General features: G+C 35.1%; 1 protein-coding gene across 2 annotated transcripts in view; it reads right to left on the bottom strand.

Moving 5' to 3' along the window:
• Positions 1–3,558: 3,558 nt before the first annotated feature.
• The window catches only part of DACH2 (dachshund family transcription factor 2), a 643,115-nt gene continuing 627,159 nt past the window's right edge, over positions 3,559–19,514 (bottom strand). The window contains exons 13-14 of one of the 2 annotated variants that reach the window (XM_049705106.1): positions 8,397–8,443; positions 3,559–4,058 (exon numbers count right to left, since the gene is read on the bottom strand). In XM_049705106.1, coding sequence (XP_049561063.1) covers positions 8,439–8,443 — 5 coding nt within the window. In that variant the 3' untranslated portion in view covers positions 3,559–4,058; positions 8,397–8,438. The remainder of the gene's footprint in view (positions 4,059–8,396; positions 8,444–19,514) is intronic. The other variant, XM_033411534.2, reaches the window with a different exon arrangement.

Raw genomic sequence — 19,514 nt, 5'->3', positions numbered from 1 at the left:
TAAACCCTTTAACTCAATTGGAAGTTGCTTTAACTCTATTGGAGTTTTTTGTTACATAAAAATTATATTTTCAATGTTTGGCATTGAATGGCACCTAAATACTTTCTTTTAATTTTCATTCTCCCCTTTGACTTATTAAGATAGATTTTTTTTGGTGTGTTCATGTTGCTTTGGAATTTCAAAGATCTTCATTCACATTCTGCTAATCTCAGATGCCATGGCAATCCAAGAGTCAAGCTCTAATGTATTTTTTTATTTTTTATTTTTATTTATTTATTTATTTATTTTTTGCAGTACGTGGGCCTCTCACTGTTGTGGCCCCTCCCATTGCGGAGCACAGGCTCCGGACGCGCAGGCTCCGGACGCGCAGGCTCAGCTGCCGTGGCTCACGGGCCTAGCCGCTCCGGCATGTGGGATCTTCCCAGACCGGGGCACGAACCCGTGTGCCCTGCATCGGCAGGCGGACTCTCAACTACTGCGCAACCAGGGGAGCCCCCACTATTTTTAAGCATACATTTTACCCAAAGTGTTTTAACTCGTTTTATTAAAAAAAATCATCCAAAGGTAAAGAAATATTTTCTCCATCATAATATAAAGAATTATCATGACACAGCCTGAAAAGTTCATTAGTTGAGTTCAACTTCATCTGTGCTTATTGTAGTGCATACTGGTCACCATGGCTCTCTGATTAAAGTAAGTGAGAGAAGTTGTCGATAGATTTATTTTAAAGATTTTAATAAATATGCCTGATATACCAGACAGTCTTACCATTGCTAAATCAGTACATTTGCCTTTCTGGAATTTCTGCCTCCTGTACTTCTAATGTATCAGGGCTTAAAACAGGGTCCCAGGTCTGTATTCCCAATTCTATTATTATTTAGTTTAAAACTAGAAACTTTAGAGAAGTATTGCAATATACTTAGATAAAGTATAAAAAGGGGAAATCTTACATGGCTAGTGGAGGCCGAGAAAGGGGTCTTTTTATTTAAACCTTTAAAGAGCTGAGATTCAGAATTATCATCAACATTTAGGCATTTTATATTTGAAATGACTACCACCCTACCCAATGATAATCAACTATCTTTATACTTGACTTTCTTTTTGTATCTAATAATTTAGCTGCTCATATACTTCAAGGGAGAATTGAATCAGGTGAAATTTTTTAAATGCCCAAATTCGATTTCAATAATTCACTGACAAAGAAAAGAAGACATGTTTTGTGTGTATGTACCATGTGTGTGCACACATGCACACACATGAATGCAAAGAGGAATGAAACTGTGCTTATTCATTTTCTAATACCTATAATATCTGATGGACTTCTATCATTTTAAATAAGGAGTGACTAGCTATGTGTGTAATTGGGGGTGGCTTTCCTTCATCAAGTTCAAGTTGAAGTGGCAAAATTTTGGTTCAATATCAGTTTTGACCTTTCTAATACTGACAGCTGGCTAACAAATAGGAGCTCTGTGGCATTATAATTGTTCAAATAATTGTAATTGTGTGCCTACCCTTGAGATGTCAGGCAATTGATGGCTTTTGAAGACGCTTCCACTAATTTCCTAATCTAACATTCTATTATAAGTTATTCTTTCTTTTTTTTCTTTCTTTTTTTTTTGGCCATGCCCCGCAGCATGTGGGATCTTAGTTCCCCAACCACGGATCAAACCCTCATCCCCTGTGTTGGAAGCGTGGAGTCTTAACCACTGGACTGCCAGGGAAGTCCCTGTAAGTTATTTTTGCAATGCTATTCACAGAGACACTTTTTCCTGAGTAAGAAGGCACAATGTTGGTGTTTGTTGGTGGAGGGGGCCTTCACGACCAAATCCCTTGGGGTTAATTTATACATGTATTAGTTATCTGGGAAGAGTGACAACAGTTGGATCCCCCAAAAGGTTAGGTGCTTCTCTTATCCTAGGATTGTATTTATATATGAAGGTACTGTGAGTAGGTGTGGAGGTGAGAGCAGTTGTGTTCTCCCACCATTACTCCACAAACAGTGAACTTGAGATCAGAGTCCCTTAAGTTTGTATGAGACTGATCCAGCTCCTCTAGCCATAGTCTCAGGATGAATGTAATCTGTATGTTTTCCAAAGAAAGTGCAAGGGCAATGATGTAAAAGTGATCCTCCCAACCCTAGAAGACAGTCTATACCTGAGAAAGAATTGACATAGAGTGAAACCACTGCCCTGCAATGAAGGAATTCCTATCCTATACCCAGCTTCTTTTCTTAAGGTTCTTATGTTGTTGGAGGAGGAAGGAAGAAGTGAGGAGGAGACTGTGGAAGGGTGGTCAAGGGTTTGCTTTGAAATGGCAAGCAATCCTATCCCAGGAAACATGGTGGTGCAGGATAGGTTTCACTCCAGGTAATTATCTGGCTCTTTCTTTCCAGATGGGCTAATTAACTGGGCTCCAAATAACCAGGAGATTCCTATAGTTGCACCACTTCTCAGCAAGTCCCAGTTATCTATGCAACCCAGAATCAAATCACTCCCATCAATGTTAAGCCAGTGTGGATAAGTTATAGCAGATGTGGCTAAACCACAGATAGTATTGGGCCCCTGGACCCCTGAGAGTTGGGCAGCTAATGGCACAGACCTCCTCTGGTCATTGCATTAAGCTTTAGATAATGCAACCCTGAATATCATATGATTAACTATTTGGTACCCTGCTTATTGTGCTATGGTGGGGACAGGGTACACTACCAGAGCACACCTGTTTAACCAACAAAAATCCTTAGGAATCTTTCTCCTCTAGAGCAGAGGAAGAGCTTTAGCCTTTTCAGGACTCTTAAAAATTCCATAAACAAGGATGATGATGAGCTGATGGTGAGAGGAAATATTTGTGGAAGAAAGCAGTTTCCAAACAGAAGGCCTACAGTCTTTGGCCAGCTAGAAGCATTTTGGAATACAACACACCTTTTATAAGAAAGGGTGAGGAGTGGAAGTGGCACTGCACAGGAAAAACTGTGGGTTCCTTGGTGAACCAGAATTTGGGTGACCTCCAGGATATTAGTAGAAATGAACCAAGGAGAAGGTGGAGACAGATTAGATAAACTGTAGGGCAGGGCTATGGTTTTGGCTTATCATTAGGCTATTTTTTTCCACTTGCTTTCATTTTTCATTAGCCTATAATGACTATTTGGAGGTAGAGGGAGACCTGGATTTTCTTTGGGCCCAAGTAGATACATGCCCTTCATATTTTCATTCACCACTGAAAACGGGAGAAACTCTTTTGAAATAATAGATATTCCGAAAATATTTTCCAGCTGTATTCACCACATTTTTCCTGCTTCCCAATACAACCCTTCCCCCTGGAAGCAGGTTACTAAGCACACACAACCAGAAAAAGGCAATGTCGTGTGCGATTCAATAAGAACAATTGGAGACAATTGTTTCAACAGGTGAAATGGAATAAGATGCATGTTCATATTTGTTTAGAAATAATCAAACCAGAGGAAGCTTTGCAAACATGTTCTTAGTTCCTATATTTTGATTTGTGCTCTGACTCTACTTCAATAATTACAGTTGGCAATTTGGAAATAAACACTCAGTTCAATTGACAAAGTCAAAATGTTTTTATTTTGCTGAAGTTTAGCAAGTACAGTTTTAACAAAGAAGGTGTACTTTAACTTAATATATGGTAGAACAGAGAAACCATACATATGTTTCTAGTCTCTAACACACTACCACATTTTTTCCCTTAAAAGACAAAAAGCCAAGCTGAAGTGAGCATAGAAAAGCATCAAATATGGTCAAGTTACTTTAGTCATTAGGATTTAGCTCATATTCTTAAATTGGTCAATCAATTGCAAAAACAGAGTTTACGTCATTGCTTTTAAAATGTACACACGTTCTTTCTTTAAAAAAATGTAATATAGATTGAATAACTGCTTCGGTAAACAAAGCTTTGCTGATAAACACAATTGAATTAACTCCATGTTGAATAGTTTCAGAGATAAACTGGAATCACAAGCATCTTCATTTATGTAAAGCCAGCGAAGACCTTTCAGGACGAATAAAACTGTTGTGCCATTGCTAAATAGTAATAGTTACCTCCTTTAAAAAAAAGAAAACAAGTTAGTTTTTCTGAGGAATAATTCTAATACGTACTTTAAAACACTAAACATCTATCTTCACGAACTTAAATGATCTGATGTTACAGGCTTGATTTAATATTGGTAAAATTTAAAATTTCTTAACACTTCTATATGTTAATGTGTCAGTTTTCAAAGATCCTTCAAGTTGCATGCTACAGCTTCTTTTTTTCTTTCCACTGCACTGAAGACATCAAAGACTGAGAAGACTCTTCATAAGCTATGATGACTATTGTTATCTACATTACTTTTCCTTTTGTACAGAATGTTATGTTTGAGATCCATATGGTTTACCAAAACAAGGAAAAAGGAATGTCTGGTTATGATCTAAGGTGATGACAGCTTTGATGAAACATTTCGTTTCCTCTCCCCAGGTTAACTGTCCATGTATACTGCATGAAGGGAGACAAGTTCTGAATATCATTTTAAACACAGTGTTTAGTGAAACTGGTATCTATTTAAATATGGGTAATCAAAAGAATCCATACCATTCTAGAGTTAGAAAATATTTGATGGTGTGGGTAAAAGTTATAGTTGGAAACAATTTCCAAAAACAATTCTACCTCTTTTTGTCCAACTTTCCTCTTTTCCATAGCCATGGCTTATAGCCCCAGTCTCTATCCAGCTACCTCATAAAAATTGGCTTTTGGTGACAAAAGCGGAACAAGGAAAGAAAGTGTGGATGATCAGTACAAATCCATCACCCAGGCTTAAAAAACACTTAAAGTCTATGTTTGTATCATCTTCACATATAAAGGAAAATACATTATCATTGTTGGACTGATATACCTCATCTAAAATATTAATTCAGTCTAGTCAAAGCTTAGCACTGTCAGGAGGAAGACATACCCCTTTAATGTATAAAATCTTTAAAATATTTTTTTTTCTGTGTCAGAGGTATTGCTAGTCAGTGGAATTTTCTGGATAATACCTCAGAACCAAAAATAAAGATGTGGTAAGGTAATAGAAGAATAAAAGAATGTGGTTCTATGTTAGACCACCTGGACGTTCAGACTTCATTAGAGGGCAACCAGGCATTTTGCCTAAGAGCCCATGGAATTCACCTGAACTTTTCCAGGGAAGAAGAAAACAAAGCTTGAATTTGGGGAAACTGTGTAGTAGTCTGTCACCCCAGAGAATTGCTCAGACTCCTTTGCGGTGTCTGAGATTTTTATTCTGATAAAATTCACCAGATAGTTGCTTGTTTTCCAGTCTACCTCGTCCTCTGTATACACAGCCTAAATGTCAAAAGAAAGCTCTTCAACATCAAATAGCAGACACTCATTTTACCAGAATTGAAATTTATACAATATAGTTAAAACTTAAATCATGCAATACAAATTGAGAACATTACAAATTTGAAAACAATGGTAAAAGTAACATCCTGTAAAAAAAAAAAAGGTACATAAACACAGTAACAAATGGCAAAAAGCAATCACCATCTTCCTTTAGAAAAATGCAGTTTCTGAAAAATCACCCTCTTTTGTTATGTTTAATTTTTGTCTTTGTTAAAAAAGACAAACATTTGCCCACACCCTTCATTAAATGTGCCAGTTTATAAGGCCTATCAGGAAGTGTTTCCACAGCAGTTCAAAAATCCAAAGAAAAACTAGGCCAGCAGAAGACAGTATTAATATGAATCAATTTTTCTACTTAGAATACAATAAGTTGAGATTTCAAAGTAGTTAAACTTTTTTCTCCAAATTTAGAGGATAGTAGCAAAATAGATTCTTGTGTAGCATGCTGTACAATGTTGACACAGATTCTGTTACTCTTTTACATATGCCAATACTGTGATCATATGGAAGGAGCCAATATTGACCTGCTAACTGACACTGATCCTTGGAGCAATCTCAAAGTTTGCCACATTTCAATTTCAAAATGCATTTTGCCTATAATATGAGTGATTTATCATTTAGTAGTAGCTGTCAAAGTAAACTCCTAGATAAAACAAAAACATCTGGAACCATAAACAGAGCAGAGCAGTAGCTGAATTTTAATCCAAACCTGGCATGCTCACTTCATTAGGAACAGGAAACAGCTAATTAGTAATTGAATGTTTCATGTTTTTAAAAGGTTTTATACTTGAGTTCCAAACAGAGATGATCTAATATGCATTGTGGATGTAAACAAGATTAAAGATCAGGAAGAGCAATGAACAAAGCCTCTCCAGAGGAATGTTAGGGAGCTTGGGAACTTACAAGGAGTGACACACACTGACATTTCAGGAGAGCTGGCAGAGTTTATTGCTTTAAGATATATCAGATAAGTAAAAGGGGGATTCAATACACACAAATGTAACCATTTTAAAAATAAAATAGAAGGCCCATACAGTCCCTCGCTTAGCACAGCACTGCCTGACATGGGCATACCCCATGGCACAGGAGTCTGGTGTGTCCTCCTGCATACAGGAGATAAGCCTCTGCTGATAAGTTATCTTTAAAGGGCCACACCTGGTTGTTACAAACTCAAGTAAGTGTGAGACTTGCCTTTTGTGGTATATATCTGAAGCTTAAGAAAAAAAAAAAAAAACTAAAATCAGGCATCACAAAGAAGGCAGGTATGTAGAAAAAGGCCAGAAGAAAATGCACGAGGATTCCTTATAGTGCAACCAAAGTCAATTAACATATATCTATTTTTAAAAAGATATTTATTTTTCAGTAACTTAATTAATTTGAAAATGCTGTTCAATTTCCCCTATAGCTCAATATATCCTGTTTGACTATCAAATAATGAGACGTTTCTGGATGTTATTTTTTAAGTCACACCTCTTTGTTATTCAATTCAGGTATTTGATATTAATAAAGTTCTAAAAAAATTTTATTTGCTTCGGTTCCTCTCCATAACTGATTTCTAATTTGGCACTATTTCACTGAATTAGGTTAAAGCAACATACCTACTCTACACAGATAGATCTTCTACAGTATGTAGAGAGAACCAGAAGCCTTAGAAAAAATTCCTTCAGAGCATGGAATGACTGGAATGTCACACTGATATGAATTAATGTGATATTTTAAAATGTGTAGGAAAGCTGGGCATTCCAGTAGAAATTGCATGTACTGCCACAGGGAACTGATTATTGGAGAATGGATAAAAACTCAGTTGGACTTTTGCATAGGATGAGTGATACTTCTGTCACATCAGAATTTAGTTCGAGGGCAGATGTAAAAATAACACAATGGATTAGGTTTTGCTTGGTGTAAAGAGGGCACTTTAGGAGGAGAGTTAATTTTTTTGATCACTAGACTACCATTTAGCACATTGGAATACTGCTCTATTAGATTCCTAGGAGGCATGAAAATAATGATGACAAGTATTTGCCACCAGCCTTTGGCCAGGTCTCCATTAAGTAAACAGTTAAAAATATTTGAGGCCATTTCCTGGGCAATTCAAGCCAAATGACCCATTGGGTTCTAACGACTGGAACATCTTAGGCATGTGGCCATGTCTAGACCAGAGGGTGAGCAGTGGAAAATATCCATGATGTGACTGACCCACCATATCTGCCTTTCTCCATTCTTAGATGTATAGATTTTTCAGTCTGTTTGCTGGTTGATAGCTTAATGAAGAGGAAACAGTATTGGAGATGGAAAGAGAGCAGAAAAAAATAAAAGAGGTATTTTTAGTTGCTTAGGTATGTGTTTTTATCATTGCCTTCTTTACAGTAAGGAATATGCTAGTAGAAAGGTGTTAAATGACTTGCTCCACCATCAACAAATCAAAGGAAGAACTAAGTGTGGTAAAACCTACAAACTAGAGCTCTCCATATTTCCTTAGAGAACTGTACAGGCAACGTGTTTCTTTCAGAAAGGTGATCTCCAAAGCAATGCTAACAAATATGGATCATTTGCACAAATGAATTACCTCCTCATGTTAATGCCTGTTAAATCTCGGGTCAGCCAAATATAAAGCTATTTCATAGTAATCATAGCTTAAAGTGGGTGTGTCTGCATTTTAATTTCTGTCACAGCATTTAGAAATAGAATTTTCTATGTCTTAAAAATTCTTCCACCTACTTACCCCCTAGGATGCTCTCTGGTTTAATGCGATAATGTTTATGAAGCACTATGAACTCCATGGAAGAAAGGGGTTATAGAAGTGTAAAGTATCAAGTTCAATCATCATTATGATTATCCCCTAAACACTTGTGAAGCCCATTCTCTAACACATTTTTCCTGTACGTGCCAGGTTCTAATTAACAGGAATGAACAAATAGTAATAGATGGTTCCATATTTTAAGAATTTGAGTATGAATTTTAAAGAATTACAGCACTAGATAAGCAGGTAACTGCTACAGCACCCTATTCGTGCCTATGATCAGTTGGAGTTCCGGCATCAGTGTTCAGGCTGCACAGAAAAAACAATAAAACCGGTCAAAATTTCATTCCAACAAAGAAAATCCAAAATCTACTTAATGAACTTCACTAAAAACCCCAAATTGGCTTTATAGTATTTTGCTGTGCTATATATGTTCAATATTTGAATAAATCTGTGTGTAATAAATGTATTATTTTATTACACATATCCCTTAATCATATATTTATTGATGTGGGCCTCGTTCTATTAAAAACAAAATTATACAAAGGTGAGCAAAACTGTAGATTTACAGTAATTTGAAGCTTAAGCAAATTCTCTGGGTGCGATATTAACAATATAAAAATGGTGTAAATGATATTTCCTAACTCTAAAATATGCTTATGAGCCTCTTGTGCATGTTCTACTGCTTTACAACCTGCAGTGAAATGCATGACTAGCTTAATAAGCAAGCCATTTAAAAAGTTTTTTTTTTCCCCTTCACAGTCTAAAACATGAGTAAAGATCCACACCGTTTTCTCTGAATCAAAATCTTTGTTAATGATTGCAATTTCCTTTCAGGGTGAGATTTCCTTCCCTGACAGGATGTTATTTAAAAGTAACTTCTCACTATTTTTTGAAAACTACCAAGAAACATGTCTATAACATTTTTGAAGGCTTAAATTTAAGTTTAGAAAAAATTACATTTTCTACCCAGAGCTCATATTTCCTTCCAAGTGTTGGGTCACCACTAATTCACTTATATAAACAAAGGGATTTCCTTAAAAACTACTAGGCTTCATCACAGGCATACTTTGAGCTATCAAACCTTTATTTTGGTGGGTAGCTAACTTATTCTTGAACAGATGCCAATATTTTATAAATGATTTCTCCTGCTAAGTATTAAGTTTTATACTTTCTGTTTTCTTGAAGTTGCCTAATTAGTGATATGTTTCTAATTTTCAAATGGGCATTATGTTATATGGCACTAAATAAGATCACATTTAAAAGATCATGCTTTCCTGACCTGAGTAAGAGAAAGAAAAAAAAAACATGCTGGTTAATGCTCCACTTTAGTCTTAGGTTCAATCCAAATTAAATACGCAATTATTTATATGAAGTTTACTTCAATTGTCAAACATGTTCAGAATGGGACATTCTCAAATCAAATAAGCAACAGTACTGAGGTTAGTTGGGGGTCCAGTTAGATATTAGGACAGTAATATAAATACAGTGCTTCTAATCTGTGAGTAGGAAAAGTAGAACTTTGCAAGATAGGGGCAGATAAATAAAAGTATAGCATTTGATTCGTCTTTCTCTAGAGAAAAGCATTGTTTTAGAGTCATTTTTCAGAAAGGTCTAGTGCTTATTTTTATAATGTAGCACTTATTAAAAAAAAATGGAGGTTTAGTGAAAATAATAACCACTTAGCCTTATTAGCCCTAAAAAATTTCGGACTTATACTTTAATCAAAACAAAGACCACTAGAGAATGGACTTGAGGATATGGGGAGGGGGAAAGTTAAGCTGTGACAAAGCGAGGGAGTGGCAAGGACATATATACACTACCAAACGTAAAATAAATAGCTAGTGGGAAGCAGCCCGATAGCACAGGGAGGTCAGCTCGGTGCTTTGTGACCACCTAGAGGGGTGGGATAGGGAGGGTGGGAGGGAGGGAGATGTAAGAGGGAAGAGATATGGGAACATATGTATATGTATAACTAATTCACTTTGTCATAAAGCAGAAACTAACACACCACTGTAAGCAATTATACTCCAATAAAGATGTAAAAAAAATTAAAATAAAAAAGAATAATAATAAAAAAACAAAGACCAGTACAAGTCGATTTTCTTTGCAAATGGTATAATAATGGAGTATCAACCTCTCTCACTTGCATTTAACTCACTTTGTTTTTGTGAATTAATTCTTTAATATACGCTTTTCTCTTTTATTTACTCTCTAGTTCTTGTAAGAAACACCCTAGAAAGGGATATGGCTATCTTCCTATTCTCATATGAGGATAAAATATAAAAATATATTTACCACAACTGTACACAGAAGAACATGTTTTAGAGATGGTTTTATATATCAATTATATGTCAATTATTTCACCCTTATTAAAATCTACATATACAAACACAAATGTTAACTTCATATGTATTTTATAGGGCATAGTAATAATAATATACTGTATTTATACTTGTCAAAGAGTATGGATCTAACTTATTGACGAGGAGGATTAGGCAAATATTACTATTTTACTAAAATTAAGGGAGAGAGAAATTGAATGACTTCTCAGTGTTAGTTAACTGAGTTAGCCAGTTAGTAACTGAGAAACCTTGACTACTAGACTTCTTCCCACCACTTCATTGTGCTTCCTATAGACCAGTTATAAAACAGCAACGAAAGTGCATGTGTTCAATACACAGACCTGCAAATTTTGAGCTACACTAAGAGCTCTAGAAATATGTGAACTCTACTTTCCAGCTGGGAGGAGAAAGAAAGGGAAAGGAGAATAAATAAAAACTAGTATTCATGGAATGCTATGTTAGGAGCCATACTAAGTCATTCTAAGCACTTATGTCATATGTAGAATGCCATATTCTTTCACTACTTCTTGTTGTAGATGATGTCATGGTAAAAAAGAAGTAAGCTACTTACGTGCTATGTCATTGCTGTAAAAAAATCTAGGGTCGTTATCACCTACCTTCCATAAGTACAGTTACAAAATGGATTTGTAAGGTCAAATTTACTTGAGATTTGTACAGGATGCATATTGGAAATATTTTAATGTAATAATTATTTTTTATTTTTATTATTGAGCTGTAACACAAGTCTTTCATTGGCTGTATGTAATGCAAATATTTCTTCCCAGTCTTTGACTTGTCTTTTGATTTTCTTGACATCTTTGGATGAACAGATTTTAAAATCTTTTATGAAACCCAATTAACAATTTTTCATGGTTAGTGCTTTTTATGTCTTTTCTAAAAAGACTTTGCCTAACCAAAGTTTGCAAAGATACTCTTCTAAGTTTTCTTCTAGAAGCTTTATAGTTTTAGCTTTTGTTTGTTTTCTTGCTTTTTAGGCTGGTTTTAGCTTTTTATTTATTTATTTTTTGGCTGCACCATTTGGCTTGCGGGATCTTAGTTACCTGACCAGGGATCGAACCCGCGCCCCCTACAGTGGAAGCACAGAGTCTTAACCACTGGACCGCGAGTAAAATTCTTAATGTAATATTTAAAAGTAGAACTATGTTCTCCTTTTTATAACTTTTAGCTACTCCTTTTGTATGCTGAAATGTTAGAAAAACACTGTAATTTCTCAATTCAAAGTAATCATAAAATGGAATCAAAATATGGAGAAAAATGAAAATGAGAGTAATGGAAAAACATTAAATGTTAATTTGAACAATGTTAAAAATGAACACATCCAACATTTCCCATAGAAGGTTGAAATGCAGTTACCAAGAGATTGTAAGATTTGAGTTGCAGGTTTTGCCTCACTCATTTAATTTTTAAATTTTTTTAATATCTGTATTGGAGTATAATTGCTTTACAATGGTGTGTTAGTTTCTGCTTTATAACAAAGTGAATCAGTTATACATATGCATATATCCCCAGTTCTCTTCCCTCTTGCATCTCCCTCCCTCCCAGCCTCCATATCCCACCCCTCTAGGTGGTCACAAAGGACGGAGCTGATCTCCCTGGCCTCACTCATTTTAAATAGTTACTCACCAATGCTAAGATCAACATGACATTCATTTGTATTGTTTTAAAGAAAATAAGAGCACTTAAATTATGGGAGAATAGGGAAATAGAGAAGAAATGTTTACAAAAAAAATGATGCTTTCTTAAAAGCTAATAGAGGAATTGGTGAAAGCGTTATCCAAATAACCATTTGTATAACTGAGGTAAAGTAGATTCCAACTTAAGTATGTGGATTACTACTGGTGTTAATCTTCAAACATTAAACAAGTAAATCATAAACTTTGTGATTAACAGATTAAGGAATGTCAAGGAGGTCTGTAAAAAATTCTAAACAACGTTTTTCTTTAAATTCACTTTAATTTCCAAAATTGAATGTTACATGGCCATCAAAAATGAGAAAAAAGTTCCTGAGAGCAACAAATAAAACTTTCTGCTAATGGCCTACAGAAAAGAATCCTAGCCTAAAATTAGATAACTGAAAATCTGTTAAGGCCTCATTCCTATAGGGTGATGTGAGTTTAGCCACAAATAGAAAAGTTTCTTTCTACTCCTACTTCAGCTTCTCTACATAGTTTTAAATAGAAAAGAGAGATTGCATTTGTGTAACTTTTGTAAGTATTACCCCAATCTATGCAAAGTTTTAAGGCAGAAGTGATTATTAAATTATAGTGGCTTTAGTCTATTTTGGTTAATTAACTACAAACTGGAGAAGCCTTTCCCCACCCCAGCCCTGCTGCATTGTTTTGCATGGGAGAATATTAAAGTCTAGCTAAATATCCTAGCTAGCTTACTAACTATGAGAGAGTTTTACAGATTTGGATTGATAGTAATATTATCAATATGGATTGATAGTGAAAACAATGGGTAAGGGAGTTAAGATTCCTGTGTTTTAGAACCCACTACCAATAGCAAGCCAATTAACTTCTCTTGGGTTATTTTCCTACTTATAAAATAGGGGTTAATTATACCTTTCTTAAATATCACACAGGAATAATCCTGCTAGAGGATGTGTGGATTAAGAATGGGACAGGGCTTCCCTGGTGGCGCAGTGGTTGAGAGTCCGCCTGCCGATGCAGGGGACACGGGTTCGTGCCCCGGTCCGGGAAGATCCCACATGCTGCGGAGCGGCTAGGCCCGTGAGCCATGGCAGCTGAGCCTGCGCATCCGGAGCCTGTGCTCCGCAATGGGAGAGGCCACAACAGTGAGAGGCCCGTGTACCGCAAAAAAAAAAAAAAAAAAAAAAAAAAAAAAAAAGAACGGCACGAAGACAAGTTCCTCTTTATGATGGAATATGTTACCAATGAGAGAGCTAGCAGTAAGCCTGGACTTGCAACATTTTATGTAATGGAACAAGAAAACCTAGCCAAATCTAAAAAGAAAAAATCAAAGTCTTCAAAGTGAAGGGAGACTGGGAGGAACTGGGAAGGAAGACATTTTGAATGGATTTATTATTTTGGTTTCTGGATCCAGCCAGGCCTGAATCTATCCTCTGAAGTGTCAGTTAAGTCACCCAATAAATTACCTTTTAAAATTAAGCCCCCCAATAAATAAAAAAGAAAAATAATGGCAAAATCTCACCAGGTTATACAAATATTAGGTATTGTCTTGCTTTTTTCACTGTTCCAATTTTAGAATATCAATTCCTCATTCCAAGAGTGATAAGCATCTTGGCATAGAACCATCTCACATCAACATGTCAGTAATATAATAATTTTATTTTTAAGTGATGTGACAACAGTGGCCTATGATTACAGCCTTCTATGAAAATGCTGTCTGTTTTCTTAATTAAAACAGAGATGTGAAAGTGAAAAATAAAACTAAACTTTTAATTCAAGAAAGGCTTTCCTTTTGCATGTTCCTTAGGTGTATCTGGGTTGGTAAGTGGGATAGGGTGACTCTTCCGCTTAAAAAATTGTATTGCATACGTAAAGAGGATGGGGCATAAAGTGACTAAACAGTTATACAAGTTGAGTTAAACAACTCATCCTATACTATAGTCAGAAAGACCTGTTAATGAATTACCCCTGTAGACTCTAAAATGCTTAGTAGCAGAACACCCTATTGTTATTTTGTCTTGCAAGTCTCACTATCTTGCTGTCCCTACAACTACAATTTCATCTATTATGTGAGTGAGATATAGCTAGACTTGTAAGTCTTAGATCTGTAGATGAGATTTTATGTTATCATCATAATTAGCATGACAGCCTTTTAGTCACTGCAAATATTCTTTTAACAATGCGGTGGTAAGTGGTGCAAGCCACTCCATGAAAACCAGGCCCTAAAGTATCAAGTAATGTTTGTCACATCCTCCTAAGAAAGAAATAGAAGCATAATGTGTGCTATAATCTGACAGGTATTTCACAGCAAAGAGGTATGACATGGGCTGGGAGGTACAATCAGTTAAAATAAAGATCCTGTGGAGGATGAAGAAAACGAGAGACAAATACTTCCTGGAATAGAAAGGAAAAAGAATGAGGCCATATAATGAATCTTACAGGAAAAAAAAATGTTGCTGCTTTAGAGAAAGATGCTAGGATTTTTTCTGTGGGGTGTGCGCTACAGCCTTTTCACACTCTATGATGGCAGTTGCAGTAAAGTTTCTTTGGGTAGTAAAAGTCTCCCTCTCTCAAAGGACATATTTATGAGGAAAGAGGACCCACTTCCCACAATCCTTATAATTGCTGGCATGCTATGTATTTCTACTTTATAAGAGAACATTTCTACTTAACACTGGGAATATTATAGTGCCTATGTATATCTTTCAACACAAGACAAGACATTAAAGGGGAGGGAAATGAATGGTTATGAGGGTAGGGCAGAAAATAGTCTATAGAACCCCTAGAGAAAGATGTAAACCACACTCTGGTGGAAGTTAGGAGAAAAGCCTGTAGAGAAATTCTATCTGTTCTCCTTTTAGTTTTTCTTGTCATATCACATACATGGCAAGAAATCATATGTTGATTTCTCTTTTCCAGTCCCCTTACTTGCCCCTACCATCACTTTCCTTGCTATTTTATCAAATCCTGCAATGACAATCTTAGCCCAAGGGTAATTGTTTTCAATAAATATTGGTATGGCATCTTAAGCTCTTTGGAAAAATGTAGTTTTAGTTATCAAGTGAGCAACAAAGAGAGAAGATAATGAGGTATCAAAGGTCAAGGAAGGATAAACACTGTTCAAATTGATTTTGAGAAAAATGGATAAGAATATACATATTCATATATATTTCATAGTATATATTTAAAATTCTATACTATAAATATATGTATATTAAATTACATTGTAAAATATGTGTTCTTATTAACATAGAGATGTTAAAATTGTGTCTGTTGCTTTTAGAGTCAAATAACACTTTAGTCACTTTGCTTTAATTCTTCAGTGGCATCTTCACCAAATGCTGCATAGATGAGATCATGGATTTTACATATCAGAACGGTAAGTTTATACTCTTTGAATAAGCTCCCACATTTTTTTCTGAACAAAAATGATTCAGAGGGAACAAATGGTTTAATACGTTTATTTTTTACATCAAATTTTGCTTAACTTTGACATGTAGGTTGGATTTCTTATCTACTTCTGGTGTGTTAGTATCAAAAAGAAGGGAAAATTATTCAAGATTCCACCATATATCTGAAAAAATATCAGATGAAAAATATATTCCAGTGTTAAACCATTTTGTGTCATTGTCAAGCATGTAGGCAAAAAAACAAATGTAAAAATGATTCAAAGATATTGACAGTCCTCTTGCAAAAGCAACTCCTAGTGTTTTTGTATTGTTTTGTTTTCTTCCCAAACAAATGCAGTGGCAGAAATGGGAATAATGCATCATTGTGTGCCCTTGTACTTTATGATGTTATTTCCTCTGAACTTTTTAAAAAATTATTTTATTTTGTTACTAGAAAGTCAGTTCATGAAGGCTGTTATCTGTTTTCTAAAATATAGAAGTTTCATATTCTGGATTTGTTTTGTCTATTATTATTATTAAGATGATGATATCAATTTTCGAAAACTAAAGAAACATGCACTGTACCAGTAGCCCCTAACAATGAAATATAGTCATACAAAAGTTAACTAAGGTATAAACATGCAAAAGGAGAAGTCTCCCTGTGATCATAAAATGATGTTATTTTCTGTTCAGCAGTTCATGCTGCTGCTGTTCATGCTAATTAATTAAAGGAGCTGTTGCTGTAATGTGCAAACAGGGAATCTGAGAAACTGAGAGCGCTTTTAGGTCTCCAAGTGAAGTTAAGTCAATCCGGGCACGGGCAATCAAAGGTAATGAAATCACTTGTCAGTGCTAAGCTTGCAAAAACTGTGAAGTTTGACTAGGGAGTAAAAGGATTATAATTAGATTTCCAATAGGATAATAACTAAATGGCAGAATGCAGTAAAGAGAAAATATTACTTTGTTAGCTAATGGTACTGCTGTTCGGTTTTAGTTTTTATCAGCTCACTTGTTGTTGTGCTAATTTAATTTGTTTTTATCAGCAAAAATGCACTACGCAAATGGTACTTGAATGTCATTTGCAAAAATCATTGATCTGAAGGTACACTTAATGACACCTGGTATGTTTATTTTATGTGAAACGGAGATTGGTTGATAAGATGGTTGATGTTCTGTCTTGTGGGCCCCTAACTGAGTTATGGGAATCTGTGTGGGAGGATATTAGTGTATATCCTTCACTGCCAGCAATAGTGGACACCGCTATCAGAGTGGGTGTGTATTCATTTTTTAATCACCTTAAAATATACAGGAGGAGTTGCTATCATAGACTGCTAAAATATAAGGGATACAGAAACCCTTTTATCAGAAAGTGATCTATGCATGATACCTTGTCTGTCAAACATTCAAAGCATAAAAGACATAAAATAACTAAGCTGAAGAGATTTAGAATACATATAAGAATCCTAGTACATGGGCAATTTGTGGAAATTATCATAAAACTATATATGAGTTGTTTTTTTTTTAGTTATTTTACTATTTATTTACTTATTTGGCTGCACCACGTGGCATGTGGGATCTTTGTTCCCTGACCAGGGATCAAACCTGCACCCGTTGCATTGGAAACATGGAGTCTTAACCACTGGACCTCCAGCGAAGGCTCCTATATATGACTTTATTACTTCTAATGATGGCCAAGCAACATTCTTCCAAGTCCTCTTAAGGAAATGTCACAAAACGACTAACTGAATTTCAGAGAAAAAGCACTAAGGAAATAATAGATTTCTATCCAGCAGAGCTATTGACAATAGGAAAAGACTTCACTGATGCTGGAATTGTTTGTTGTGATGAAGATGAGTTGTGGAAATGACATTGGATTAGCATGCATGAATTGAACCTCACAAACAATGCTGGGAAATAATCTTCCAAGTTAAAAAATGGGTAATTGAGGGAAGTGAAAAAGATGAAAACAGTATCAAAATATGTCACAAAAGAAAGGAACGATAACACACAAGAGCAAAATTATTAGGCAGAATGGAAAAATAATGGTTAAGCTTGCATTTTGTTTTCCAAGCATAATACATTTTCTTTAGTTCATAGGTACATATAAAAGTAATCTTTCAATTCTGAACATCTTAAACAAAAAAGTAATATTATTGAGATTTTTTTTGGTAATTATTTGAATTGATTGATTTGATGAATTATATTTAACTCTGATAATATTTTCTGGCACCTATTCCCCTGGAATAGAATAAATTGGTTTTGCTCATAAAATAATTTCTTTTAGATATTAAATTGTGACTCTACTCTCATATTAATAAAAGGAATTTACTCTAGTTTTTCATAAATTGATGATAGGAACTTTATCATTTACCATGCTTAAATGCTGTTCTAAGAGATGTGGGAATGTGTACTTTTTCATTTTTACCACTTTTATCAAGAATACTATTTAACATAACCTAAAAGACAGACAGTTAGTAAGAATTATTAACCCACCATACTTTACCATATATTGAAAATATTAACCACAAATTCTAGACAATTTGATTTGTAATTTGAAAAAATATATATAAAAGTTAATCCCCTTGCTTTAAAATATGTTCCATCTTAATCCTTTTAAAGGTAGAGCTAATTCTCTCCTGTTTACCCAGTAAAAACTAGGAAAGCTTATTAAAAGTATGCTCACTGAAAACAAATATTAAATGTGTCCTCTCCTAATCACAAATTAATATGCAAAAGCCATTCTTTGGAGACTCCATTAAAATAAAAAACTGAGCCAAATAGTGAAACTAGCTTTTCCTTATATCACCTAACTGACTTTCCATGGATAAGTTATCTGTTGTTTGTTGCATGGAAATGAAGCAACAACTTTAGGACAGTTCAAAAATTTATATTTATCTCAGAGTTAGAAAGTTAGTAGAAAGATGTTACTACTGTGAACTAAAAGAATTATATATATATATATATATATATATATATACATATATATATATTAAACAAACAGCAATAAATTGGGAGTATAGGATTAAAGGATAATGAAGGATAATTAAAGGAAAAAAAAGATACAACCCAGTGATGGTTTACCTCTTACAGTTACAAAGCTGCCCTTACATCCCACAAAGAAAGGTTCAATCAAGCTCAATGCTCCTTAAAGACTGGGTCTATATGTGTGTGTCACAGATTCAGAAGGGATCAAATGCTTCAGACTTGTTCAACCCTACCTTAGATCTATGGTGGCAACCACAACTAGTGGGGCTTTATTTATATGTTTCACTGTGGTGTACTGATTGGATAAACACTGAGTCCCATCCAAATTGGCTTTGCTCACACAAACAGAGCCTTTAAGTTGAGGGAAGAAAGCAGGTAAGCAAAAGAGGGATAAGAAACAGCAAAAGCTTTATTGAGTGAGCTAAACATGCATGCTTTCACAAAAGTTAATGCATTAGTTAGTTCTATCCAGCTGCAGCAGAATCAGGCATTACCAGAAGATCCATGATCTCTAACACTCCTGGTTTTGCAAAGATGATGTGCAAAACTACCTGAGTCAAGATTTCTAAATTTTCTGAAGTTGCCGTACAAAATGGTGACCCACAGATGAACCCACATGGATCTTTTGGTCACATCCAGTTCTGTTGCCTTCATAGATATCTGTCATTACACCGTGAAAAGGCACTGATTAGTTAAACATCCAGCAGGCAACCTTTCTATGGTTGTCTTCTTTTTTGAAAGTTAGGAAATCGTTTTCTCATGGAGATCCTTTTCTTTTTTATTAGAGTGAGACATGAATGTGAAAATAAATGTAATCTGCATACAGAGGGCTAGAAAACTGCATTAGAAAGACACTGAAAATCTCCAGAGGTCAATTTTTATTTTTAGCTGTCTTTGCGCTCCAATGAGACTATATTGATTTTTTCCCCTATTTTCTTACTACTAAATACTTTTAAAAATATTATAAAGGATCTAAACAGTTGTGGGA

The sequence above is a fragment of the Orcinus orca genome, chromosome X (genome assembly GCF_937001465.1).
Source record: "Orcinus orca chromosome X, mOrcOrc1.1, whole genome shotgun sequence".
Classification (NCBI taxonomy): Eukaryota; Metazoa; Chordata; class Mammalia; order Artiodactyla; family Delphinidae; genus Orcinus; species Orcinus orca.
This window is presented reverse-complemented; position numbering and strand designations above follow the sequence as displayed.